General features: G+C 63.7%; 1 protein-coding gene and 1 long non-coding RNA gene across 2 annotated transcripts in view; one reads left to right on the top strand and one right to left on the bottom strand.

The window, feature by feature from the left end:
• Positions 1 to 1559: 1559 nt before the first annotated feature.
• Positions 1560 to 26256, top strand: part of GPC1 (glypican 1) — a 32113-nt gene continuing 7416 nt past the window's right edge. Inside the window, exons 1-2 of the mRNA XM_030916899.1 lie at positions 1560 to 2286; positions 24743 to 24901. Coding sequence (XP_030772759.1) covers positions 2121 to 2286; positions 24743 to 24901 — 325 coding nt within the window. The 5' untranslated portion in view covers positions 1560 to 2120. The remainder of the gene's footprint in view (positions 2287 to 24742; positions 24902 to 26256) is intronic.
• Positions 15292 to 22346, bottom strand: LOC115893277. The gene is made up of 3 exons (XR_004053265.1): positions 22243 to 22346; positions 16484 to 16794; positions 15292 to 15829 (listed from the first exon to the last, which is right to left on the bottom strand). It is a non-coding gene; the product is annotated as an uncharacterized LOC115893277 (long non-coding RNA).

Here is a 26256-nt window from a genome sequence, read left to right as displayed (position 1 = left end):
AGGGGTCACCAGGGCCAGGCCAGGGCTGCGAGCATCACTTTCTGAGCCCTGCTGTCCACACTGCTCTCCAGAGGCCCAGAACTGGGCTGGAGGAAGGACCTGCCTGGAGGAATAACCCAGTCTGGCGAGATTAAGAGGAGGCATAAACAGTGACGGGGTAACTATCGAGCCTCAAGCCAGGTTAACCCCAAGTCCAGGTTCCTAGGCTCAGGCAGCCCTGCCTGATCCTGCAGTGTGTGAGACCACACAGAGAGTGAGCAGGATCATGGGCCCGGGCTCCTGACCGTGCTGGGTAAGGTGTGCAGGCAGCCACTCCAGGCCGACAAGAAGGAGCAAGCCCAGAGCATGCACTGCACAGGGGTCTGTGAGTCACCAAATGTGACGCAGCAGAGGGTATGTGGGGGAAGGCAGGGAAACGTACACTTGGCTTGGGTCCCCAAAGCCTCCCTCTCCAGCAATGACTCAGTGTCTCTGGGTGAAGGAGCAACGTCCTCTGGGGGGCAGGGCAGGAAACCCCAAGCACCCAGGGGGAGGGGACCCACCTTCCTGCTCCAGCCCTACACGGTGGCTGAGAGCCCCCCGGCACGGGGGCAGGGAATGTTGGCACCACCCCCACCACGGGCCCTGCTGCAGCTTCCAGGTGATGCCACAGGCCCTGAAATCAGGACACCCTTGCTGTACATGAGGGTCATCTTGAGGTACTCTGCCAAGGCTGCCGACCTCTAAGTCTGCCCCCAATTCTGCAGGTCAGGCATCTGGCTTCACTGCCAGGCCTTACCATGGGGAGAACAGGGGGCCGGGGTGGGGGGCCTGGGAGCCAATGAAGGAGCAATGTCCTCCAGACACCAACACCGCAGTCCTTGCCCCCTCCCCACAGACCCCATCCAGGCCAGCTCCCCATGTGCAGCTAAAGCCACGCGCCCTCCTACCATACAAGGTGCAGGCAGCCCTCCCGCCTTCTTCAAAGAGGCAGCTGCTCTGGGTCACTCCACTCTCCTCCCTCAGTGACCTAACTTGTCGCCGGGTTCCGACCCTATCCCTTCTCCAGAGGTCACCGGGCCCCACCCAGCAGCCCAAACCAGTAGACCGGCCCTGCCTCATCACTTTGGTTTCTCCAGCATCCAAAGAACGTGGAGGGTCACCCTCCAAGGTCCAACAATTAAGCCATCTGTTGCCGCTCCCTGGGATTGGGAGAGGTGAGGTCGAGTTTCTTGGCCAGTTTCCTGCGTGCAGCACCCACACCACACAAGCCCCAGGTGTGAGCCGGAGCCCAGCGCGAGATGGCTGGAAGGGGGCGGGGAGGGGGCCGCTGCGGGGTGCAGGCGGGGTGAGGGGCGGCGGCCCGAGGCGCGGCCGGCGGGCGGAGGGCACGGAGGCGCCGGGAGAGCGTTCGCGGGGCGCGCTGCCAGGGTGCAGGAAGCCGGAGCGCGCGGGAGGGAGCGGGGAGCGGGATGCCGATTTCGGCTGGGGGCGGGGAAGCCCCTGATTGGGGCGCGGGAGGCGTGATGTCACGTCCGGCGGGGGAAGCCCTGCCTCGCGCACCCTCCGCCCCCGCCCCCGCCCCCGCCCCCACAGGTGGTGCCACCGCCCTGGGCGCTGGGCGTGGGGGGCCGCCCTCAGGGACCCCGGCCGCGGCCCCGCACTCCCCGGCTCCGCCGCCTCCCGCCGGGGATCGATAGAGTCGCGCGGCCGGGGGCGCCCTGTGGGTCCCCGAAAGCCAGAGGAGCGCCCAGTGCGCCCCGGCCGGCGCCCCCGCGCCGCGCCCCGCCCCGCCCGGTGCTCCCAGTCCCTCCCCCACCCCTGCGCTCCCGCCCTGCCCCGCCCCTCTCCTCTCCCGCGGCCGCCGAGGGGCCGGGCCGGCGGCGGGGGAGGCGCCGAGCCGGGACTGCGCTCGCCCGCTGCGCTCTGGGCTGCCCGAGCGAGCGTTCGGACCTCGCGCCCCGCGCCGCCGCCGCCGCCGGCTTTTGTTGTCTCCGCCTCCTCGGCCGCCGCCGCCTCTGGACCGCGAGCCGCGCGCGCCGGGACCTTGGCTCTGCCCTTCGCGGGCGGGAGCTGCGCAGGACCCAGCCAGGATCCGAGAGAGGCGCGGGCGGGTGGCCGGGGGCGCCGCCGGCCCCGCCATGGAGCTCCGGGCCCGAGGCTGGTGGCTGCTGTGCGCGGCCGCAGCGCTGGTCGCCTGCGCCCGCGGGGACCCGGCCAGTAAGAGCCGGAGCTGCGGCGAGGTCCGCCAGATCTACGGAGCCAAGGGCTTCAGCCTGAGCGACGTGCCCCAGGCGGAGATTTCGGGTGAGTGAGGGCGCGGCGCCGGAGACCCCGGCCTGGCCGGGCTTTGGGCTCCAGACCCTGGTCTTCCCGACGCGGCTACTCGTCCCCGGCGCGGGATCCTGCGGTCTGCGCCCAGCCGCCCGGGCCCCGCGTGGCCCCCTGCGCTGCGGCTCCTCTGCAACCCTCGCCTCCAAGCCCCGCGCCGTACTCCCTCGCCGGGGTCTCCTCCGGTCCGCTCGGTCGTCCTCCACCCCTCCCCGACCCCCCCGCACGCCGGAGCGGATCTCGCTGGGCTGCGGGCTCGGGGCGCTCCTCCCGGGCCACGGCGGGAGCTGGGCGTCTTCTGCCCGCCGCTCGGCCCAGCGCGCCTGCAGGCCGGGAGTCCCAGTCCCGGGGCTGACGGGGCGCTGCGGGGCTCGGCGTGGCCGGGCTGTCGGGGCGCCGCTGACGGTGGCCGCAGACCCCTCATCTCCGTACAGACCTCTCCGGGAGGCGTCTTCGGTCCTGCCCGGGGATTCTCGTAGGGTCTCCAGCAAAGGCAGCCTAGGTGGCTTTTACAAGCGGACCCCCTCGGGGGATAGTGCGGAGGGGTGGGGAGGGAGCTGGGCGCTTCTCCGCGGGTGGAACGCCGCCGCCTCGCAGAGATTCCTGTCGAAGAACTTGTGCGCGCCGGCCCCCGCCTGGCACTTGGGCGGCCTCGCTCCGTGAGTCCAGCTGCAGGTGGTCGGCGCGTTGGATCCCGCCCAGGGGCCATGTCATTTCTTTGTAAGAACAGCGGCCTTCTTGGCGCCCCCTAAGCCCTGCAGCCGCCTTCGGCTCTGCTTCTTCCCTCCCTGTGGTCCCGGAGGAGCTTTGGGGACAGAAGTGTACGGGTGGGTGCAGCGGTGGGCTCCGTATTCTAAGGACCTTTTGGAACCCAAGCTTCACCTTCCCACGTATGGGGACCACCCTCCGTCTGTACCCCGTGCCAGGGACTCAGTGGGCAAGAACAGAACAGACCAGGTTTCTGCTCTGGGGGGCTCCTCTGAAACCAGGGGAGTAGGAGTGCGGGTGGAGGGCCACTCAGATAGGGACTCAGCGCAGGAATGTCCACGGTCCTGGGGATTCTGAGCAAGAAGGATCCGTGCGTCTGGGTGAGGGGGTTCTGTGACCATGCCTCGCTGCGGGGGGCGGGGTGGGAAGCGGTGGGAGGAGGCAGCTGGGCTCTGGATCCCTCAGGAGGAACAGAACCCACAGACAGCCCCTTGCCCTTGGTGGATCTCCCAATGCCTCCAGCCTGAGGTTCTTGTAAGGACCCCCTGACTGCTCCCCCCAGGAGGAACAGAACCCACAGACAGTCTCTTGGCGGATCTCCCGATGCCCTCCCCACCAGCCTGAGGGTCTTGCAAGGACCCCTCCAAAGTCCCCGGGGTAGACCTTCCTGTGCCTCTGCAGCGGCAGCCCTGTCATTTCCAGGCTGCCTCCCGCACCCCACTGGCCTCTGTCTATCCCAGGTAGGGGGCACACCTGGATGCCAGGCAGCACAAGGCCCTGGGCATGGTTGGGTTCGTTCTCTGCCCCTCTACTCATACACAAAGAGGCATCCCTGACCTTCCTGGTGAACCCCTCCCCAGGCACCAGGGTAGCAGAGTGGCTGAATGGCTGGCCCTCCCAGCCCAGAGTCTTGAACGCTGCTCCTTTGGAAGCTATTAGCCCCCAGCCCTTTTTAGTACCTTCGTGTCCTCTGGGCATTTGCGCCCTTAGGAGCCAACCTAACCTTGTTGGCATTCACAGGCCACTGTTCCCAGTTAGAGAGACAGAGTGGCAGAGTTTGGCCATCTCCCAGGGGTGAGAAAAGAGGGCAGGACAAGATGGAGAAGTTTACGTGGGGCTGGGCCAGAGAGCATGGGTCTTGCTGCCCTTGGGTTGGGGAGTGCGGTGGGTTAGAGACCCAGGACAGGCAGATTGTGTTGGTTTCTCTGTGTCTGATGGGGCAGGGGATGCTGTCCACCCCACGTGGGGAGTATGAACGCCCTGCAGCTGTCTAACCACGATGCCAGCCATGGGCCAGTGCCTGCCTCCAGGGCTCGGGGTGCCACCCTCCTCCAGGCCTGCAAGGCCGGGACTGCAACTGGGCAGAGTTACTGCCTCTAGCCGGTGCTCCTCCGACGGGAGCCTCTCTCCCTGGACCCCCTATGGCTGCAGAAGTGGGGAGTAAACTTCGGGGTCCAGGGTACAGAAGACAGTGTGGGAGCCACGTGGGCTGAAGGGAACAGGGTGACCCCCTCGGGCCACAGCAGTCCTGGGGTAGCCAAATCCAGTGTCCCCTCCTGCTTTGTTGGCTGGGCCTGAGCTCCGCGGGACGGGCGCCCTCTGGTGGCCCCTGGGCGGCAGATCCTCCCAGGAGCCCAGGACCCTCTGTGGCCTCGTGGGCACCATCCTCTGTCCTGCATGCAGACTTCTCCCGGGGACCTCCTCAGAGGGGATGGGAGCCCCCTGGGGTTGGACGCCTCGCTGGCCCAGAGCAGGTGGGGTAGAGATCTGATACTTCCTCATGGGAAGAGCAGGTGGCCCTGGGTGTGTGGCTGGCCTTCCCAGCCTCTGCCCCAGGGACCAGAAATGGCAGTGGGCGACAGGAGACTTTGTTCATGAAAGAGGGCAGCGTGAGGACATGTTGGGCTCCCTTTTGAGTCTTTTGTCTTCTGGACAGCCAGGCCAGGCTGCAGTGACAGCAGTGGTCGTCCCATCTTATGGGCAAGGAAGCAGGCCTGGGTGCCACCAGCTGGACCATGGCACTGTGGCGGGGCACCCAGCCACCCTCCCTTTATGCCAGGGCATGGCACAGAAGGCAAGGGCGGAGCCGAGTGGCACCCTGGGCACCCCTGCACTGGCAGGAGCCCTCATGCTGAATCACTGCCCACGTGCCAGCAGGCCTCCTGCTTTTGCCTGCAAGGTTGTATCTGGGCATAGGTGTTCCCAGAGCACCTTCCTGGTCCCCTGATGTCTGATGTGATGTGTTGTGTGTCTGTCTGCTCCTTTGCTGGGGTCCCAGCACCTGAGCTCCCTGGTTGCTGGGACCACCGCTGTCTGTTTCCCTGTTGTAGCTACAGACCTGACTGACTCCCGGCCCAGGGTGGCTTCTCAGAGGACACCCCCAGGCCTTCCTGGCTTTACATCTGGCTGTGCTGGGTGGGGAGTGACACATGGAAGGTAGAGGAGGATCTCCTCAGAGTAGACACCCCTGTTCTCAGAGTCTCCCAGCCTGAGGCAGAGGAGGAGGGGCCCTAAGGTCCAGTTTTGGGGGCAGAAGTTAGAGCGGGGTATGGGACTGTCTGTATCACAGGAACTGCCCGGCCACCCCTGTGCCCTGGGGTGGCAACCCGCCTACCAGCCAGAGTGGGTATGAGCGTGCCCTGGAGCCTGTACCAAGCACCCACTCGTTGGGCCCCTCTGAAGGAATCTTCTCTGTGCCACTTTTGACCGCCTGGGTGGTTGGCACACAGACTCTGGGGGACCGTCCTCAGAGGGCCTGGGCCTCTCCTTCCCACATGCCTGAAAGGGTGTTCCTGGCTGGGCCCAGGAGAGCCCACCAGCATCTGCCTCTCAGTCCTGCTCAGCGGGCCTCTCGGAGGCTGCCTGGCACACAGCCCCTCACCAGACCAGATGGCTCCCCGTGCCCTGTCCTGTACAGGTGGCTCAGCGTGGTTCCCAGGTGGTCCTCAGCCTTTGCTGTGCCACTGCTCATCCTTCCGTGAGAGGAGCTGGGATTTCATCATCCCCAGCGTAAGGACTGAGCCGATCTCAGTGGAGCCCTGATCCGACAGGGCCACCTACGTGATGCAGTGACCTGGGTCCCTGCTGGACTGCCAAGCCTCCCAGGCCAGGCAGGCCACCACGCTCCTCAGGCACAGATGCCCCCACCCCCATCCCATCCACAGCCTCCCTGGGCCTCTTCACAGGAGAGAAAGGGAATAATCATGACCTCCCGTGAAGGTGGCCAGGAGGGAGAAGGTGCTGGGATGCTGTGCACCTCGTGGGCAGCCTCGGGCCGTGTCCTCCCCTCTCCCCGGACACCTTCTGCAAAGACCCACACACACCCATCTCAGTTAATGGCATCCGGTACCCCAAGAGCACTCGTGAACCCGGCTTGTGAAGCGTTTCCCATTACTGTCTGGTTAACACATCAGACGGTTCAGGTCTTTGTAGACCCGTTTTGCAAATGAGTAAACCGAGACCTGGCGAAGCCCTCCTCTTAGGGCCAGATCTGGCTATAGCATTGACCACTGTCCAGTAAAGCCAGGCCAGGCTGCCTGTCCCAGGCTCTACACTTTCTGGAAGGCTCGTGCGTTCCCCAGCCAGCTCTCCTGCGCCTGGGCTCCATCTCTTAGGCGCATTTGGAACGTTTAACCGGGACTCCTCCAGGCCTCCCTGCCTCCAGTCTTGCCCAGCTCCTCCTGGCCATGCTGCCCGGAGAGTTGGCCTTCCACACAACTGGGGCTCACCTTCCGGCCTGGCTCCACTGCCTGTCCGGGGAGGGCTGCCACTCCAGCCCGCTAGGAGGGCTGTTCCTAGTGGGTGCTACAAAGCCCTGCATGTCCCCAACAGGGCAGACCAGCCACGCACACTAGGCCAAGTGCCCCAGGATTAGTGGACAGGCATCCTATTCAGGTGCCCACAGGTGCCAAGCCAGGGAGACAAGGCAGGCCGGTCTGTTGGGGCTTGTACCTTCACACCAGTGATCACTAGGAACAGTGCGAGCCCATGGCTAACACGCCTTCCCAGGTGCCGAGGACGCCTCCCTGCAGCAGGACTGGGGGCATACCTACCTGGTGGCCGAACCGTAGGACTGGCATCAGATCCCAGAGGAGAGTTTAGTGGGTATCTGAACATGCCCATGTCTGTTCTATGGCATCCATGTGCGTGGCCCAGGTGTCAGCCATGGGCTGGCGCTAGACGGGAGACGAGCCACAGGAGGGGCTCACTCAAAGCCACACGGGTCAGGTCTGGCCTGGGGCCCCACATGTGCCATGCCTGGGCCGGTGAGAGGCTGGACACCTTTTCTTAAGCCAGACTGTTCTCCCAGGGCCTGACTCGGTTATTTCAGATCAAGACTGGATTCCTGGTGGAGGCTGGGTGTGGGCACTGCTATATGCGGGGCCTCTGTCCTACCCTGGCCCTGTCCAGTGTCCACGTGCCCAGAGCCCTGAGCCAACCTGGATCTTGCCAGTCACCAGCACAGCCCTGTGGGGCCCGGGATCTTGCCCACCTTACGTGGGGGCTCCAGACAGGAGCCGCCTACCTGGAGCCTGGGCTTCTCGCTGTCGTGCCTGTGGCGGCTTTTCTTTGTCTGGGAACAGGCCTGGGCAGGTGCCCTGAGCCGCTTGAAGTCTCCTGATGGGGTGGGGGGTGCAGTGCAGGGTGTTGAGGCATGGGCCAGGGAAATGGGTGGTTCTCCCTCCACTTCCAGGCCCCACACCCAGGCGGGAGCACGCAGCAGTCAGGTGTGGGGTGAGGGCAATGCTGGGGAGCAGGGCCCAGAGCTACAGCCTCCTTGGCTGCTCTTGGCCCTGTGTGGGTGGCAGGGAAGTACAGGTGTGAGGGGCACACCCCCTGCCCCAGGCTCAGTAGCAGTCTGGAATCTGGGGTGGGCTTAGGAACCCCTGAGAGGGCCAGGCCAACCTCACACCATCCCCTCCTCTGCCTGTGGCCTCAGCTCCATCTCCCGCCAGCTCCTGCTGACCCACCTTCCTGGCACACCTATCCCCTCCCTCCATGGCGTCCTCTCCGTGCCCACCCACAGCTCCTCCTCCAGCCTTTCCCCACAGCTTGACTTCCTGGGCATCCCCCAACATGTATACTGCCTGTTGCTGGGGCCACCATCTGGGCAGGCCTGAGCTCCACACAGGGTGGCGAAGGCCCCGAGTCCCTCCCAGTGCCAGGCAGGGATGGGTGCTGGGGTTAGGAGCACAGGTGTTTCCAGGGCCGCCAGAACAGTGCCACGGGCTGAGCAGCTGCAGCTGCAGACGTGTGTCATCTGTGGTTCTAGAGGCTGGAAGCCTGAGATCAAGGTGTCTGTCCACCAGGCAGGCCCCTTCTGAGGCGTGAGGAAGAGTCTGTTCAGCCGCTGCCAGCTTCCGGGTGTTCCTTGGCTGGTAAATCCCACCTTGTTCTTCACAGGCCACTCCCCTCGTGTGCGCTTCTGTCTCTGAATTCCTCCTCTTCACAAGAACACGGCTCTGATTGGGTCAGGGCCCACCAGTACCATCTCTTCTTAACCAGAGGTGTCATGCAGACTCCACACCCGAAGTCACATCCTGAGGAATCGGGGTTAGGCCTGGGCCGTGTGGGTTTTGGGGGCACAGTTTAGCCTGTCGTGGGGAGCCAGCCCAGCCCGGCACACCTACGCCTTCCCGTCAGGTGGCAAAGACCCCCAGGCTCTGCGTACTTCGTGATTGTGGCCTCCGGAGCACGGGGCTGTGTCTCTGTAATGGGCTTAAAGCTCAGCACAGATGTGCCTGAGACCCTGGTGACAGTGTGAGGGAGTCACCACGCCCCAGCCTGCCGCTCACCCCCGCCCACCCGAGACGCTCTCAGGGCACAGCCTGGTCCCCACAAGCCTGGGAGGCCTCAGCTTCAGACCCTGCGCGGCTCCTGGCTCCTTGGCCAGCCCCTCCTGCCGGGGGCTCCGCTTCTCCCTCAGGTCCGGGTGGCAGGGCCAGGCCACTCAGGGGATGTTCCAGGTCTAGTGGCACAGCAGTAGCTGAGGATGCCGCCGCCTGTGCCGTCACAGGACCTGGGTGGGGGCAGTGGCCAGGCTGGCCTGAAAACCTTCTCCAGGTTGGGTTGGGGAGTCATGGCTCAGTGGTGTGAGTGTGCCTTGGACAGGCCCCAGGGTCCCACTTGTCAGGGGCAGAGCCCTTCAGGTGGACTTGGGGCGGGGAGGCAGTGGGACTGCAGGGTGAGGGCACCATCGAGGGTTTGGAGATGCAGAGGTGAGGGAGGCCCGGGTACCAGGAGGCTGCACCACTGCTGTCTCCTGAGGTGGTGGCGGGCCGAGGAGGCCCACTGCTCTCTTGTGCTAAGTGCCCCTTGGGTCCTGGAGGCTTGGCAGGGTGACAGGGCAGCCCCCAGGGGCTCCATCCAACCTGCTCCTTCAGGAGGAGACCTCCCAGGGCTCTGGTGGGGAGGAGGGCCAGCCACAGAGCCACTGTAGATCATCCCTGAGGCCAGGGGACTTGGCAGCAGAAACCCTGAGCCCAGCATGGGGCAGTGGGAGGTGAGGCCCAGCGACAGCTGTGAACGAGGCCGCCCGGTGGGCTCTCAGGGGTCTTTGATGGGACACAGCTGGTGGACAGGGAGAGGAGGGGACTGGGACTGGAGCAGGGCAGTGAGGAGGACCCTGGGGTCCCTCCTTCCCCAGGCCCTCCCTCCCCTGGTCCGCACCCACCTTTGAGGTGCCCCAGGAGTTCCCAGAGTTGGCAGCACCAGGGGCTATCTACTGGGTGAGCTGAGCACCACTTAGTTTGCAGTTTGGAAAGCTGAGTCCCAGAGAGGGGTCCCCAGGGCTCAGAGCTGAGAGGCCTCGCCGCCCCGGGCCAGGCCCCACACTTGCTTGCCGAGTGACTCACTCCTGTTCTGGGCCTGGCTAGCAGGGGTGAGGCTGGGTCAGAGGATGGGGAGCTGGGCCAAGGCCACAGACCACCCCGCAGGTGCAGGCACCCAGAGACCTGAGGGGCACTGGGAGCCCATGGGAGGGGAGACTGTGAACACGGCTCGGCTTCTTTGCAGCCCCGTGCTGGGGCCATGTGAGGACACACGCCGCAGGAGGGCCCGGCCAGCCTCAGCCCAGCCCAGTCACCACGCCCGGCAGGTCTCCTGAGGTCAGAGCCGGCCCCGCAGTGGGCACCACATGCCCGCCTGCTGTCCTGGCTCCTGAGGGACAAGGGTGAGCTGGGCGGGCCAGGAAGCACAACGTTGCTAGGCTTCTGCTCCTGCCCCATAGAAGTTCAGGTTCTACTGAGAAACTTGGCTGGGGCTTCCAGGGACTCCTAAATCCAGCCGCCCAGGACCCTGTAGCACTGTCCGCTGGTCCTGAGCCCTGTCCTCGCCTGCTGGTCCGTCCTGGGGTGATGGATCTGGCTGCAGTGACCCCGATGCCCTGAGGCCCAGAACAGCGCGTCTCTCTCCTGGGAACAGCCAAGCCTTGGACAGGCCCACACAGCAACGACCGGACCCTGAGCCTCCCTGGCAGGGGTGTTTCTTGGGTGCACCATCAGCAGTGGGACCTGTAGGGAAGTCTGTGGCCTGTGCACACCTTCAGACGATTTCCCCAAACACCGAGGACAGCTGTCCAGTGCATCACAGAGTTGTGGCCCATGGGTGATGGTCTCAGCCTGTCCCTGCATCTGGTACAGCCTCAGTGCCAGGGCCACTTGTGGACCCCACAGGCCACCCCTGTATCTGGCACATCCTTGGTGACTGGGGCTCCCTGTGGCCGTTCTGATCCTGTCCCTGTGGTAACCCATTTGTGACGTCCAAGTGTCTCCTCAAGAACCAGGGCCAGGAGGCCCATCCTTGGCTCTGGAGACTGCAGGAAGCGTATCCCACCCACCTGTGACCATCTGCCAGGCCCTGGGGACAAAGCTGATGCCACCTGCCACCAGGGTTGGCTCAGACGTTTCCATGCATCTCCAGTTGTCATGGAGCTTGGGACACACTGGACCCAAGGAGGTATTTTAAAAGGACAAGTCTTTGTGTAATCCAGCCCCATTGTCCCTGAACACAATGCCCCCTCCCCGAGCCTGGGGGAGCTGCACACAGGACACTCCTCGGCATCTTCAGTCTCCCTTCTGTGGCCTCACACCTGGGATATTAGGTGTTAGAACAGGTGCCACCCTGTTCTGTGTGCATAGCCTCAGCCTGGGGGCAATTTGGGGTGAAGGGTGGCTGCAGGTCAGACACATACCTGGGAAGGTCCCCTGGGATATGGTGGCTTCCAACCAGGAGCAGTTGCTCTGGGCACTTGTGACATCCCAGTGATTTAAGAGTAGGGGTGCTCTGGTCTTCAGTGGGTGGGGCCAGGGAGCCCAGTAATCCTGTGAGATGGAGGTGCCCTTCCACAAACGCCAGTAGCACCCCCAAGAGAAATACTTGAACCGAAGCTGTAGGCAGGACCACGCCAGGGGAAGAGGGAGCTCAGAGGAGGCGGCACCACTCAGCGCCAGGTGCTAGGATGGGAGGATGGGCAGACTCTGGTGGCCAAACACCAGCATGTAGGAGGGTGGTTCTAGATGCACCCACCCTCCAGTGGGTGCACGGATGAGGTTCTAGGATGTAATTCAGGGGGTTCATGAACTTGGCTGAGAAAGAGATTACATCTCTGTCATTGCTAACCTCTAACCAGAATTTAGCATTTCTCTTTACTCGGAACGATGGTGTTCCAAGACCTGGGGCTTTGTCACAGTAGACATCACTGCTGTTCATGCCCCTTCACATCCGTAGCAGGCAGCTTGGAAACTGCGTCCCCTCGCGTGACTTTGAATCCTAGTTAGTATTAGACCCGTCATGGCTCCTTTAAAACTGCCTCCTGGGGAAGCACGTGCGTGGCCACCTCACAATTTGTCGTATCATATTCTGGTAACTGTGTGTGGTGAACTCTTTCTCCATAGTCATCTGTGTAGTTGTACGCTTCAGAAACAAGCCTCATCCTGAGAAAGCGTCTGCAGGCTTCACCAGTGGGTGAGGGGGCCCACAGCACAGAGAAAGTCAGGCTGACCTGAGCAGCAAGTTGCCCCCATAGCAGAGAAGGAAAGGCTTGGGGCCCAGTATGTCTGTGCCCAGGAGGGCCTGCCGTGGCCAAGGGTCTGGAACGGGGGAACGTGGTGAGGGGTCCCCAGGCAGCTTGGGCGGAGTAAGGAGCAGGGCCCTCTGCCTGCCATTTGAGTGAGGGAGACACATCCCAGGTCTTCTACATCATTGGTGAAGGCTCCTTGAGCTCCTACTGAGTGCTGGGTGCTGTTCTTGGTGCTGAAATGCAGCCGCAGACAGAGCACTTGCTCTCTGGATGCAGTTAACGCAGAGACAGGGCATATGTGAGAGGGTCCACACAAGCTGTGCCTGTGCTCGGCCACCATGAGTGTGTAGCTTGTGTGAGTTACAAGTAAAGGGGTGTGACATGCAGGAATCTAGGCATCTGCACGTGAAGTTTGCAACCACTCACCCATTTGGGTCATGTGAACCCTGAGGGCCGAACCCTAAAGACCCCTCCCTGGCTGGGGACTGGCCCAGGGCTCCCAAATGCATTTTGGCCCCTCTCTTGCCATGGCCATCTCTTGCCCTGTCCTCGGCCTCTCATGCTGCCTTATAGGACCCTCAACTGGGGCTAGGCACCCGGGGCTCCTCCCCAACCCAAGGAGCCTGGAGCATCCGGGGCCTGGAGCACTGCTCATTGAGAGGACCAGAGAGGACACTTGGGGAACAGACTGGAAGGACTGGGTTCTCCTGGCCCACGTCATTTGGCCCGCAGAGGAGGGAGAGGGGGCCAGGGTGAGCAGCCCCTGGGCAGTGTGGAGGGACCTGCCTGAGGGGAGCAGTGGAGCCACACAGCTGGGCTCAGAATCCGGGGTGGACCGAGCCCAAGCAGGGGTGTCCACCCATAGCCATGTTGGGAGCCCGGCCTGGTATGGCTGAACCCCTGCCATCTGGCACCCAGGGATGCCCAGAAGGGGTAGGCTTTACCCCATTTCTGAGTAGCAGAGGCAGTGAGTGGGCCAGGCGGAGATGGGGCTGGGGGCTTGGTGGGCAGGGTCTGAGGGCATTAAGGCTGGACTCCACAGCCAGGAGGGGCATGACCTTAGGTCTGAGTCGAAAGTGAGGTGTCGTAAATGACTCCCATGTTCATTCCTCCCTCAAGCAGAGATCTCTTGAGTTATGCCCCAACACAGAGGTTGTTCTAGGCACTGGGACACAGCAAAGTCCCTGTACTCTCTCTGGGACCTCTGTGTGGCTGGGGCGACATCGGCTGTCATTTCAGAAGGTCAGGAAGGCTCAACGCCATGAGGAGGGTGTGGCAGGGCCACTCTGAGGCTGGTGCGGAGCCGGCAGGTGGAGGGGGAGGGCGTGTGGGTGTGCACACACTGCCTGCTCCCCTGTCCACGTGGACCTCGGGGTTCCCAGGGAGGCGGCCTGCCGGGCCTCTGGGGAAGGTGACACCCTTGGCCGAGGGCTGGCTCTCTTGAAGATCGTGGCCGTTCCCGGTGGCCGTCGTCTTGGCAAAGGGGCGGGTCCTGAGGGAAAGCCAAAACCAACCTGCTGGGGGGTCACGGGGGGCTAAGGGCCGGCTCCACACTGCCCGTGCCCCTGGCCCTGCCCCACAGTCACTGTGTGTCCTGGCAGAAAGCTGACCCGCCCTCTGTCCAGACATGACGTGTCATGTCAGGGAGGCCTACTCTTTCTCTAAGTGCCATCTTCCAGAAGGCGGGCTGTGGATGAGGGCACTCTGTGGGGAGGGAGGAAGGCCAGGCTGGGGAACCAGGGGCCAGATCCGCCTGGACAGGAGACCCCATCGTCGTCACTGGCGCAGCTGCTTCCTGGGTGTTGCCCTGGGCGCTCACCGCACGCAGTGTCCGCACTCCTATTGGCTGGCGCTGGATGTGAGAAGTTGGAAATGGCAAGAAGAGTTGCTGCCAGGCCATTCTGGGTGGAATGCACAGTGTCCCCAGGCGCAGTGACAGTGGGACGGCTGAAGGCGCTCTCAGGCCCACCTTGAGGGTGGCAGCTGGTTTTCAGGAAGAGAGTCGAGGGTGGAGACTCCAGGAGGCACCGCAGGCCCTGTGGAGAGGCAGGAAGGGCAGGAGATGCTGGCCCTGGGTCTGGACAGCTGCCTTCATAGGGGCCTCTCCCTTCCCCTACAGGATGGGGCTGGTTCCTTCCCCCAGGCTGTCTGCCTCCTGGATCTCATGTGCCTGCCCCAGGCAGCGTCCCCAACCTCTGCCCAGAGCCATCTCATGGAATCCAAGCATCCCTCTGCCTGCCAGGCAGTATCCCCCACCTCTGCCCAGAACCATCTCATGGGATCCCGGCATCCCTCCTCCTGCCAGGCAGTCTAGGTGTAGACGGTCCCTGCCAGGCAGTCTGGGTATAGACAGGGCGGAGTCAAGGCTCCAGGTGCCTGGGGGTGGAACTCTGAGCCTCCGGCTCTCCTCCGGCAGGTGGCTCCGGGAAATAGGTGGGAGTCACAGAGGCGGAGGGCCCACATTCCCACCTGCTGCAGGACCCGCAGGGCCCACAGGAGGTCAGGGCTCACCTTTGGGGAGGCAGTCAGGCAGGCACATGACACGGCCACCTGCTCAGAGTCTCCCTGGGCTGGGAGCCCTGGGCATTCTTGGTGGTGGGCTGTTGACCAGCAGCATAGCCGGCAGGTATCCCTGCCCAGACATGGCCTTGCAGACGCTGGCCCAGCTGCCTGAGGCCCAGCTAGGTTTCAGCAGCGCCTGGCCAGCGACGGGACAGTCAGGCCAGCGAGGGTGGCCAGGCCTGCTCCTAGTTTTGCAAGAGTGGCCTAATCTCCATGCCTGGGCTTGGGGTGCCCAGGTGCCGAGCCTGGGCTTCTCATTTGCTCCCCTTCAGTGAGGACAGGGGGTCGCTCAGGCCAGTGGAAACAGATCGCATTAGACAGAGGTCTAGACCTGGGAGGCAGCCACCTAACCTCTGTGGGCCTCAGTCTTCCCATCTGTAAGCTGGGGGTGGTCCTGTCTGCCTGTTAATTGAGATAGTGCTGATTTCGGGAGAGACCCATTGCTCTCCAAGGAGGCTGGGGGCAGTTCAGAGTTGAAAACGGCCTTAAACCTCCTGCTGCCAGCCTGGACGGGGTCTGAGACCTGAGTGGGGGAGCCAGGGATACGTGGGTGCGCATGCGTGGATGCCCAAAGGTGATGTGGGCTGCTGCAGGTGGGGAGACCTGTGTGATTCAGGCAGGCGCCCGCCACCCCACACCCACGACGCTGCAAAGGGCTGCCGGATTTAGCAGATGCAAAGACAGGACCCCAGTACATGGGAGTTTCAGGCAGACCCTGAATCGTTTTGTAGCGCAGCGTGTCCCAAATATTTTCATTTCAAATAAGGAAATAATGTTTAGAGTAAATATGCCCTATGTATTTAGTGTAAGTACGCCCCAGATATTTTGGGGGGGGGAAGAATTGTTTGCTTTGTGTGGCAAAATATGCATGACAAAATTTGCCAATTTAACAATTTTTAAGAGTTCAGTTCAGTGGCATTCCTTCCATTCACGCTGTTGTGCAGCCGTCACCCCCATCCAGCTCCAGGACCCTTTTCATCTTGTAAAACCGAAACTCTGTCCCCATTAAACAGCAACTCCCCATTTCCCCTCTCCACCACCCCTGGTGCCTGCCATCCTTTCTGCCTCTATGAATCGACTCCTCTAGGGACCTCACATAAGTGGAATCATGCCGGATCTGTCCTTTCCTGTCGCTTCTTTCACTCAGCGCCGTCATCAAGGCTCCTCCACACCAGAGGTGTGTCAGAATTTCTTCCTTTTCAGGGATTAATCCTATTCCATTGTATGCGCCTACAGACAGTTTGTGGAAACAATCTATTTGACTGTGGAGAGACATCGTTTCTACCTTCTGGCTCTGGTGAATAATGCGATGAGCATGGGTGTATGGGGACCTGTTCGTTTCCTGCTTCTAGTTCTTTGGGACCAAATACTTTTATACTGTACTAAAATAACAATTCATTGTTGATTTGCAATTCAGATGTAACTGGCCTCTGTGCTTTATCTGCACTCATCCCCCTAATCGTGGCTGTAGGGCAGGGCCAGGCAGGCAGGCAGAGGTGCCTGGGCAGCCGCCAACTCATCAAAGCCCTAGGGAGACGCCCTCCCGGGACGGCCCAGACCTCTCTGGGCTCAGCAGGGCTTGTCAGCTCCTGCTTCAGCTTTGCCTGCAGCCCAGGAATTCCCCTGGGATCGGAATCAGGGCAGGCTGCAGGGCTGGGGAGGCGGGGGAGGCCAGGGCTGTTCCTCGTGCTGGGCCCTGTGCTGCTACTCCTAGCCTGTGACCTTGCGCAGGTCACTTTAGCTCCCTATGTGTCGGCTTTGTCAGCGGGACCTACAGCTGCTGTGAAGATGAAATGATGAGGCTTAAACCCCTGCGAGGCCCGTAGTGAGCTCTGCATCTCAGCAGGGAGACAGCTAGGCCTCTGGGAACAAGGGAGCCCTCACTGGGTGTGACCTTCCACTCAGGGGCACATCCCCTCGAGCCCTGTGCTTCCTCTGGGGAGGAGGTGCTGGCTTGGGGGCGTGGCTTATGGGCCATGCTGGCCATGGGTCCTATTCCCTCCAGTGCCAACACTGGGCAGATTCTCCCGGACAAATCCTTTAGACGTCCGCCTTTATTCAGTACCAGGGAACCAGGACCAGCCTGGGTGCCAGGTAGGGGGGCAGGAGCAAGGAAATGGAGGCTTCCCTAGCAGAGGTTCCCTCGGAAGGAGCATGGCTTGTTGGGACTGGAGGCCAGAGGCTGGGGAGGCTTCCTGGGGGCATGTGAGATGGAGGAAAGCAGCAGGTCACAGCTGGGTGGAGTGACTGGGGGGTGGGAGTGGGCGAAGGGAGAGCCATGCCTGGGGCCACCATGACCCAGAGGTGGCTTCCTGGGAAGTGGTTGGGTCAGGGTGAGCGGCTGAGCTCCTTTGCTCTCCCCTTCTTCTGTTCCTTCCCCAGTGTTCACGAGCCGTCCCTCGTGGTGGGCTCCCTCCGGAGGCACCGAGGGTTTGCTCTGGGATCCAGCCCAGCCTCAGCTATATGTGTGTCTGCCTGGTTGGCATTCGCGATGCAGATGGACGGGCCTGCATGGCATGTTTGTGGATTGGAATGTGGATGCAGCAGACAGGGAGGGCCAGTCCATCTTCGAGGCTTCCTTGGGTGCCTGTGGCCCCTGCAGTGGGTATATGGGAAACTAGACAGGAGAGCTGGGCAGAGCCCCAGGAGGACAACCCTGCCCTCACACAGCCCGCCTGAATTTCCACCCTGCTGGCAGGGGTGGGCATAGAGATGTGGGTGCCCTCTTCAGCTCCACCAAGCCAAGGAGGAGAAAGGCTGAGCCAGGCGTGGGGCACAGCCTCTGGGGAGCACCTAGCCCTGGGTTCCAAGAGAGGGCTTTCTGCCTTACAGCCAAGACAGCGGGTCCTGGGTGTGGCAGGAACGGTTTGTGACACAAGCTCTGAATCCCCTTTCATCTCCAGTGTCTGAGGCCACAGCATGAGCCTCAGACAGCGGAGCAGGCTGGCATGGGGGGAGGTCTGCAGAGGGCCCGTGATCTCTTGGCCAGAGCTGTGACTAGGCCCCCATCTGAGGGGCCCCTGCCATGCCAGGGCAGGCACCGCCCAGACCTGGTGTCTGCTGGCAGAGTGGCCTGTCCAGGGGTTCCCCAAGCAGGATCTGGGCACTTAGAGAGCAGTTTTGTGAGTTGCCTGGTGAAACCCCCATCTTTGGGGGTCTCCAGTATTGTGGCCTGCCTTGGTGGTTTGCCCAGCAACTCTCAGTGTGCCCATTGCAGACTGGCCAAGAGGCCCGAGTGCTGCCAGAGGGGAACTGGTGTGAGTGGGTGGTTTTGTCTGACTGGGGAGCAGGTCTGGTGGAGGTGGGGAGCTGGGCCGGGCCAGTGGGAGCCATGCAGGACCTGGGCTGCAGGGAGGGGAGAGTGTTGGTGGGAGAGCTGTCCCTTTAGTGTTCAAGGAGGGGCGAGAGCGCACAGCGTAGACCTCCCAGGCTGGGGGCACCTGGCTGGGGGACTTGGTAGAAGGATGTGGCCTGTTGGATTTGGTATGTCAGAAGGAAAGGAGGTCAGGATATAGGGGCAGGGGGGTCTGGAGTCAAGGCCCAGGTGCCTTTGGACTGGGGGCTGGGGGGGGGGCAGGTAGAGGATGTGGAATGACCATGGAGGCTTTGTGTGAGGACAGCAGTGGTCAGCGGCCACCTTCATCACAGAGAGAAACCCGACACCCCGCCCCCATTACCGTGTGGGGAGGGGCCCTGGCACCCCTGAGCACCAGCCCTGCTGAGACCCAGGCGCCCCTGCACCAAGGCCTTGGCCCGCTTAGCTGCAGTGGGGAAACCAGGAGGCCCCGGCTGCCCGCGAAGAGGAGGAGCAGCACCCGCAGGCTGGAGGGAGGGCCCGGCCTCGGCAGCGGCCAGGGAGGCGGGCGCGGGGCGGCGGGCAGGAGGCGGCTGCGGCGGCGGGGACCTGGCCTGAGGTTTCCAGGGAGACGGGGGCGGCGCTGTGCGCGGCGGGGCGGGGGCTGCGGGAGGACGCTCGTCCCCGCGCCGGGAGCCGCCGCCCTCGGCCGTGCGCGCCAGTGCGGCTGCGGCGCTGCCCGGGGCGGCTGCGGCCCGAGTCTCCCGCGCGCCTGGCGGACGGCAGCCCGCCCGTGTGCCCCGCTGGCTCTTCTCCTGCGAGCCCTTCCGCCCGGCCCCGTTCCGCCGCCTTTCCCCGACCGGGGCACCTGCACCCAGAGCCGCGCGCGCCGCCCGGAGCCGTTGGAGCCGCCGCCGCCGCCGCGAAGGGGGTCCCGCGTCCGCCGCGCTGGAAGCCAGGCCCGAGGACCCCGCCCGCCGCGCCCCCTCTCCCGCGGCGCCACCGCACCCGCATCCCCAGGCGCGCCACCCCCATCTCCACCTGCTCCTCGTCCCCATCGCCTCCGTCCCATCCTCGGCTCCGTCCTGCCCCGCTTGGCCGCCGCAGCCCCCTCCCCTCTCCGCCCTCCCGTCGGGAGTCGGTGGCACTCCCCCTCCCACCCCGCCCATCGCCCCGGCTTCACCCACCCCTACCCCTCCCGGGCCGCGGCCCGGCGTCCCCGCCCCCACCCTCTGCCCCGCTCCGCACCGCCTGCCGCAGCCCCGGGGCCCCCCTTTCCCTTCCGCCAGGCCCATCCCCCTCCCCCGGGCTGTCGCAGCCCTTCGAGCCCCCTCCCCCGCCACCCCGCCCCGTGCCTGCCGCAGCCACTGCGACAAGCCCCTTCCCCGCCAATCGCGGCGCCCTCCTCCCCTCGCCCGCCCGCCGCAGCCCCAGCTCCCCGCCCGCCCCCTCCCCTCCCCGCCGCGCCCACTGCACCAGCGCCCCCTCCTCGCCGCGCCGCGAGCGCTGCCGCGTGTCCAGACCCCTGCCGCCCGCTCCGGCTCCGCGGTTTGCCGTCCGCGTCCCTGGCCGCGGCGACTGGCGACTGGCATCGGGGCTCCCGGGATCCCCAGGACGGCGACCCGGCCGCCGGTGCCGCCGAGCCTTTGTTCCGCCGCTGGGGCCGGTCTCACGCCTGTCGCCCTCGCAAGCAGCCGCGGGTGGCAGAAGCCTTAGCCGGCCTGGGGCGCGGACCCTCCCACCCGGGGCAGAGGTGTCCCTGCGACGCCCCTCGGTTTCGGGTCGCAGTGCGTGGCGGAGGTTCTGCGGCTGCGGAGGGGCTCCTTGGCAACGCTGTCATTTGGGTGAAATGGTGGCAGGGGCTTCGGGCAGGCGGCAGGGGTGTGGGGAGGGGTGGGAAGCACGATGGGTGAGGCTGGGGTCTGTGGATGCTGTTGACAGGGAGCTGAGATGCCGTGGCTGGTCCACCTCGCAGGTGGGGCCAAGGCTGCCTCCGGCTCAGATGTCAGGAGCCCAGGTGAACAGCGACTGGTCAGGGGCGCAGGCTTCTTAGGGGATGGGGCAAAAGTGAGGGAAAGATTCCCTGCAACCTGGGCGGTGGGTGGTCCCCAGGAAACCTCCTGGGATGTTTGTCCAGTGTACCCTCACCACAGGAGGCTGCTGGACATGCCAGGAGGATGCCACAGCCACCGGAGCTGGATAGGGTCCGAGAGCAGATGGGGCAGGAGCTGGGACAGGCTTCGAGAAGAGGGTTCAGGCTTGGGGAAGCCTTCCCAGCCATTGGCCAGCCAGGAAGGCCCCGCTGCAGGGTGCAGAGCTGAGTAGAGGTCAGGAGCCAGGAGGCCTAGGCTCTTCCCTTGTGTGTTGGGAGGCTGCGGTGCTTGGAGCTCTGCACACAGCCCTGCTCCAGCACCGTGGCAGGCAATGCAGGCTGACTATCCACACCAAATTCCAGTAACTTAGGCATTCGAGTCTGTTGACGCTGAGTGTCTAGAACAAGGCTGTAAAGGTGGATAAAGGCGGCTTTACAGCCCGCATCTCCTGTGTGTGCTGTGGAAGCTTCTGGAGGGATGGGCGTGGCGTGGCGCCATCATCTCTCTGCATTCTCCTTGGGAGGGCTCCAGAGCCACTGGTCATGGGCAGCTGCCGGGCTGGGTCTGGACAAATGAGGTCTGGGTCCATCATCAGGGATGGTGGCCACTGTCCAGATGGGAGTCTTGCCTAAAGCTTTGGGGTGATGGTGCTGATGACCAAGGGGAGACTGCTAGGTGGGGACATGTCAGCAGGGGACAGGAATGCCTGACCTAAAAGGTTTCTAAAGCTAAGGCTGGTGGGGGCTTAGTGAGGAGCAGCAGAGTGGGGTGGTCTGGAGCCGTCGGGATCTGGAGGGGGAAGATGGAACCAGACAGCAGCTGCCTAAGGACCAGGGAGCAAGATCTCTGTGCTTTAACCTGAGGAGCAGGAGCCTGGGAATTGGAGGCTCTGGGTTTGAGGTGGGGGATGAATCTGCCATGAAACAAATAATCCCCTCCCCCCAGAAACATCCTCAGAGCACCTGGGGAGGGAAGTGTCCCAGTGACTGAGGGAGGGGAGTGCTGTGTAAGGATGGGTCAGCTATAGCAACTTCAGCCCAGGGATCAGGGAAGAGAGGGCCCAGGCCCTGGCCCAGTGGGGAGCAGGCCTGGCGACCTTGACCCGAGCAGCCCCAGGGCCAGAGGGAGGGCTGGGCCGGAAGGGCCCCGATGCCTTTCTGCTTGGGGCGGGGGGGGGCAGGGAGGGGCTGCCGGAACTCACCCCCTAGGTTGGAAAATACCTCCCTCTGGGTTGGAGGGGGGAAAAGGCCAAGAAGGAGGTATCAGAAGGAAGGTCCAGGAAGGAGAGGGAGAGGGACATGGGGAGGGTCTGTTTCCTCCTGGCCTGAGGCCTCTGTATCCCCCAGGTGTTGAGCTGAGAGAAGTGGTGGGGAGGCACCTGGGGGTGGGGAGATTTAAGATGACAACTGGACTTGGGCACATCGCTCGCCATCCAGAAAGACACCAGCCCCTGGCATTCTTCCAGGAGGGGGCTTGCTTTGCTGGCCTGCAGGGGGACTTTGCAGAGCCCGCCTCTGCCATCTCATGTCTAGGACCGAGACCTGCGGGCCCCGGCCTGCCCTGGGCTGGAGCTCAGCAGAAGGAAGCCAGCGGGAGGCCTCTTGCCTTTGACTGCCCTGCGTCCAACCTGCAGCGGGCCTCAGGGGGCCGCCTCGGTCCAGCCTGCCCGGGGCTCCCAGGCCGGCGCCCAAGCTCTGGCTCCGTGTCTTCACTCCCGTGTTTGTCCGAGGAGGGAGGGAGGGACGGGGGCTGTGCTGGGGCAGCCGGAACAGCGCAGGTCACCGGGCTGGCTGGGCGAGGTGGCCGGGCAGGGCTAGGGGGGCAGCAGGGGAGGCTGAGGCGGGGGGCTGGTGCACAGCTGTGAGGGGGGTGTGGGGGGTGGCTGGCAGTGCCAAGGAACACCTCAGAACCTGCAGGTAGGGGGAGCCTCCCATGTCTTATGGGTGTTTTGGGCCTCACCTCTCCGTGTCTCATCAGCCTCTCCTATCTGCGTGGTGGGGGCTGGAGAGTGGGTCTACCAGGGACCTCGTGTGGGAGGGGCACAGGAGCCAGTGAGGGATGCCACCCACCCCTACTCCCTAGGAGTGCTTGAGCCCTAGTCCCGAGTCTTGGACCAGCCCACTCGTTGCCTGTGGCTCAGCCAGCCTGGCCTGGGTGCCCGTCACAGCTGAGCCCAGGGTGTCACCAGGAAGCTATGCTGGCACCTGCCACCCCCTCCCCCAGCCACGTTTCCCTCCCCCTGCCCAGCCCAGCACCATCATGTGTCCGGCTGACCTGTGCTCTCCTGGTCTGGGCAGCCTGGATGGGTGCACAGGGCCCCATCACAGCCCACGCCCTCAGAGAGATGCCTCCTGAGTCTGCTCAGCCTGGCGCAGGCCCCAGGAAAGGACCTAGAAGGGCGGTTCCTGCTCTAAATCCTGTCCCCACTGGGGCGGGACTGGGGCGGAATCCCATCAGTGAATAAAGGCTACAGAGTGAAGGATGGTCCCTGGCGAGTGTACCTGTGTCCCAGTCTTCCTGCCTGAGGGCGCCTTCCCACCCATGTGAGGAGTGGGGAACGGGTACCCCCTCTCTACTAGGCCGCAGGACTCTAAGAGCCAGGCTCTGCCCTCTCCCCAGCTGGCTCCCGCAAGGCCCTCCTGGCCTGAGACTCTCTTAGACCCCCAACTCCCCCTCCAGCAGACATCCGGGGGTAAGGAGGGGCAGGGAGCACAGGGGCACTTGCCATTCCCGCTCTGCCGCATAGGAACGTAAGTCTAGGCTCTGGGGGCTCCCTGGACCTGCAGCCCCTGCTGAGGGCTCCCTCCCCCTCCCGCCCCAGCTCAAGCCTGAGCCCCCTGCGTCAGTACATTCTAGAACTCAGGCAGGAAAAGAGGGCGAGGAGGGAGCGCTCCAGGATAAGAACCCGACCTCAGAAAGCCGGGGCTGTGTTTGGGGGAGGGCCCTTCCTTGTGCCTTGGCCCTCTGTGGCTCTCCCAGGCCCCTCCGACGGCCCGTCTCCTTGCTGTCACGTCAGCAGGTACAAAGGCTACAGGGGCCGAGCGGCAGCTACCCGAGCCCAGATTTGGGTTCTTGTTCTCTGTTCCCTCCTCTTGTCTCAGCCTCATCCCTGGGTGTGTGTGCTTAGAGGGTGTGGAAGATTGGCAGACTCAATCTGACCCAGGCATTCGACCTCTGGGTAGTTACCTAACCCTGGGTCCCCATCCCAGATGGCCTCTAGTGGGGAAGGGTTCCCTGGACCCCAGGCCTGAGGGGTGACTCCTCTTGCAGTAAGTGGGTAGGGCACTGGCTGGGCTGCTTCAGGCCCTGCCTGCACTGGGGCTGCAGGTCCCTGCTCCCACCTCCAGGCAGGGCTGCACCCCTTCCCACTGTGCTGCCAGCTCCCCCAGGACAGCCTTGGGCCAGGTGCCTCTGCCCAGGCTGACCCTGCCCTTGGTCCCAGCTCCCTCTCCTGCCTTTCCTCCCTGGCCTGGCCTTCACTTCCCGCTGACCCCCAGGCGGGAGGTAAAAGAATGCAGGACCTGCCACATTCCAGCCCCCCTGGCCCAGGGTCCCAGGACGGGTTGAGACAGGCTCGAAGGCCTCAGCCCTGACCCCTGAGGCAGCAGACCTGAGGAAAGTTTCTGGAATTCCTGCTGACAACCCCTCCTTGACCAAGTCAGGCTCCTGCCTCCACCTCTCCCCTGTACCTGACATAGGCCTGCACCAGGAGGGCCTTAGAGGCAGGGAATGAGGCCCAGAAGGAACAGTGGAGTCCTGAGCTCAGGCAGCCAGAGCCACTTGCTCCCTCACTGTATAGCTGGGACAAGGGACTTCATCTCTGTAAGCCCCGGTTTCCTGGTTAATAAAATGGGGATTTCGGCAGCCTTCATCACAGTGTGATGCACACGCTTTTAAATATGCAGTTTTTCCTGACACCACACACATATTCCAGGTGGGCACCGAGGTGTGCGCAGCAGGGCTGGGGGCTGACTCACAGCCTGTCCCCACTCCCCACAAGGAGGTGAGGCTGTCTGATGGCACTGCCACTGTCACTGCCCAGGACACTGGAGCAGAGCAGCTCAGGGCCAGCTGCAAAGGAGAGGACCCCACGAGGACACCAGGAGGCACGGGGTGCACCCTGCAGGGCTTGGGGCATGGTCCGATGACGCCTTCATGGGATCTGCCACTGGCACCAGGGCATACCTGTCCCCACACCAGACTTGTGTATGGGGTCCTGCAGGGCCGCTGCCTCTGGCCGGCCCACCGTTGGTGGGATCTGCTGTCCTTGCAGTGGGAGTTTGGGGCCTCCCAGGGCTGGTGTGGGAAGAGAGGGGAATTGAACTCCTTCCTCCCTCCCCATCCTCAGCCATGGGCCCAGGTAAGGGGTGACTGTCGGGCCTGGTAGTCAGGTAGATGGGCCTGGTAGACTGTCGGGCCTCCCGACTTGCACACAGGAACCTGAGGCCAGTTCTTTGCTTGTGGCTGCTGGGACAGCAGGCTGGGGGACAGGACTTGCCCAAGGGCCTCTCTCTTGTAGAGGAAGCCCTGCTTTTGTATCATGTATGGGAAGCTGTAGGACTCAAGCCAGGCCTTTTCCTCCCTCCAGGCTCCCACCATTTCTGCCTTCACCCAGGGCATCCCCCAGGCTGGCCCACCTCTGAGCTGTGCTTCACCCTGGGTCTGCCATCCTTCTGCCCAGAAGAGCCTGAGGGTGTCTTCCTGGCTGCCGGTGCTGTCCCAGCCCCTCTCCCTCACGCTGGTCTTTCCCCACAGGTGAGCATCTGCGGATCTGCCCCCAAGGCTACACCTGCTGCACCAGCGAGATGGAGGAGAACCTGGCCAACCGCAGCCGTGCCGAGCTGGAGACCGCGCTCCGGGACAGCAGCCGCGTCCTGCAGGCCATGCTCGCCACCCAGCTGCGCAGCTTCGATGGTGAGTGCCTCCCAGGGGTGCTCGGGGCCCGCAGAGAGCTGGTGCATCGGGTTGAGGGGGGTGGCACACTGGGCCTTGTCTGGTGTGTCAATGCGGAGCGTGGGGCATTGGCAGGAGGAGGTGGGGGAGTTAGTGCTTTGGGGCTAGGGCGCTGGGTTGAAGCCCCAGCTGGGATTTGGGGGCTACCCTCAGGCAGGGATCTGCAGGGTTTGACACCCACCTGGGGGTGTGCACAGCCCATTCCCAGTGCACGTTTGGGGACAGAGGGCCTGTCCCATCAGTCCCTCAGAGGCTCCTGTCACCAGCAGATTCTCCCGAGCACCTGCAGAGAGACAGGCCTCGGCCAGATCCTCCCTGCAACTCCTCACGTGCCCCAGGCCGCCACCCCTGGGGACCAGGTGGCCTGGAGCCAGGGAGCTCAGTGCAAGGGCTGAGACTGGGGCTGGGGACAGGGCTGCAGAGTGCAGGGTCTGCCCAGGGGTGGCCGCCACTCAGCCCTTTGTATCGGGGCAGGAGTTTGGGGCCCCGGGGAGTGACCCCTGCAGGCCTGGAGGCCTCGCCAGCTGCTGTGTCAGAGCCACATACTCCTCAGCCCAGTCTGGGCCTCACCTTGTGTCTGGGCAGAGAGCAGCAGGCACCTCCAGGAGGACAGTGTGGGGTCAGGAGGACCCCCATGAAGTGACCTCTGATCAGAAACACAAGGACTTGGTGGAGGGAGGCAGCTTGGGCTGAGGTACTGCCCCTGTGTCCCCGCGGAGCTGGGGCGCCAGGACAGTGAGCCTGAGCAAACGAGAGGGAGGGAGCGCTGAGGCCGCACGGCTCCATGTGGCCGTGAGGGACGGCAGCTGCTGCTGGGGCCCTGGGGTGTGTCTCAGCATTCCTGCTTCTCCGGCTCCTGGACACCTGCTTGTGGCCTCCCAGGCTCCCTGGAGAGTCAGTCTGTCCCCAGGAGCCCCCAAGGCCATTTCCACAGGGCTGCGGGACCTCAGCTATTGGCGTATACCTGGGTCACGGTGGGTCAGAAGCTCCTTCTCTGTGACTTGGACATTGACGCTCAGAGCTCAGCCCTCCCCCTGGTGTGGGGCCCATGGGATGCTCGTGGCCCCTCTGGGACTCTCCTTCCTCCTGCCCAGCTGGACCTAGGGAATGAACCCCTGCACCCCAAGTCAGGAGCCTTCCTGAGCCGCTTGGGTCTGTCGCGTGTGTAGGGACCCTGCTCACCTCCTCCACTCTGTCCTGGGCCTCAGTTTCTCCCCAGTGTCGCTGAGCCCTGGCTTCCACCCCGGCGTGCCGCCCAGCCCTGGTCCTTCCTCTGTCCTGCTAAGACCCTTGCCCATCACACCGTCTTCCTGGCC

Source organism: Rhinopithecus roxellana, chromosome 14, assembly GCF_007565055.1.
Source record: "Rhinopithecus roxellana isolate Shanxi Qingling chromosome 14, ASM756505v1, whole genome shotgun sequence".
Taxonomy (NCBI): Eukaryota; Metazoa; Chordata; class Mammalia; order Primates; family Cercopithecidae; genus Rhinopithecus; species Rhinopithecus roxellana.
The sequence above is the reverse complement of the archived record's forward strand: the minus strand, read 5'-3'. Positions and strand labels throughout refer to the sequence as shown.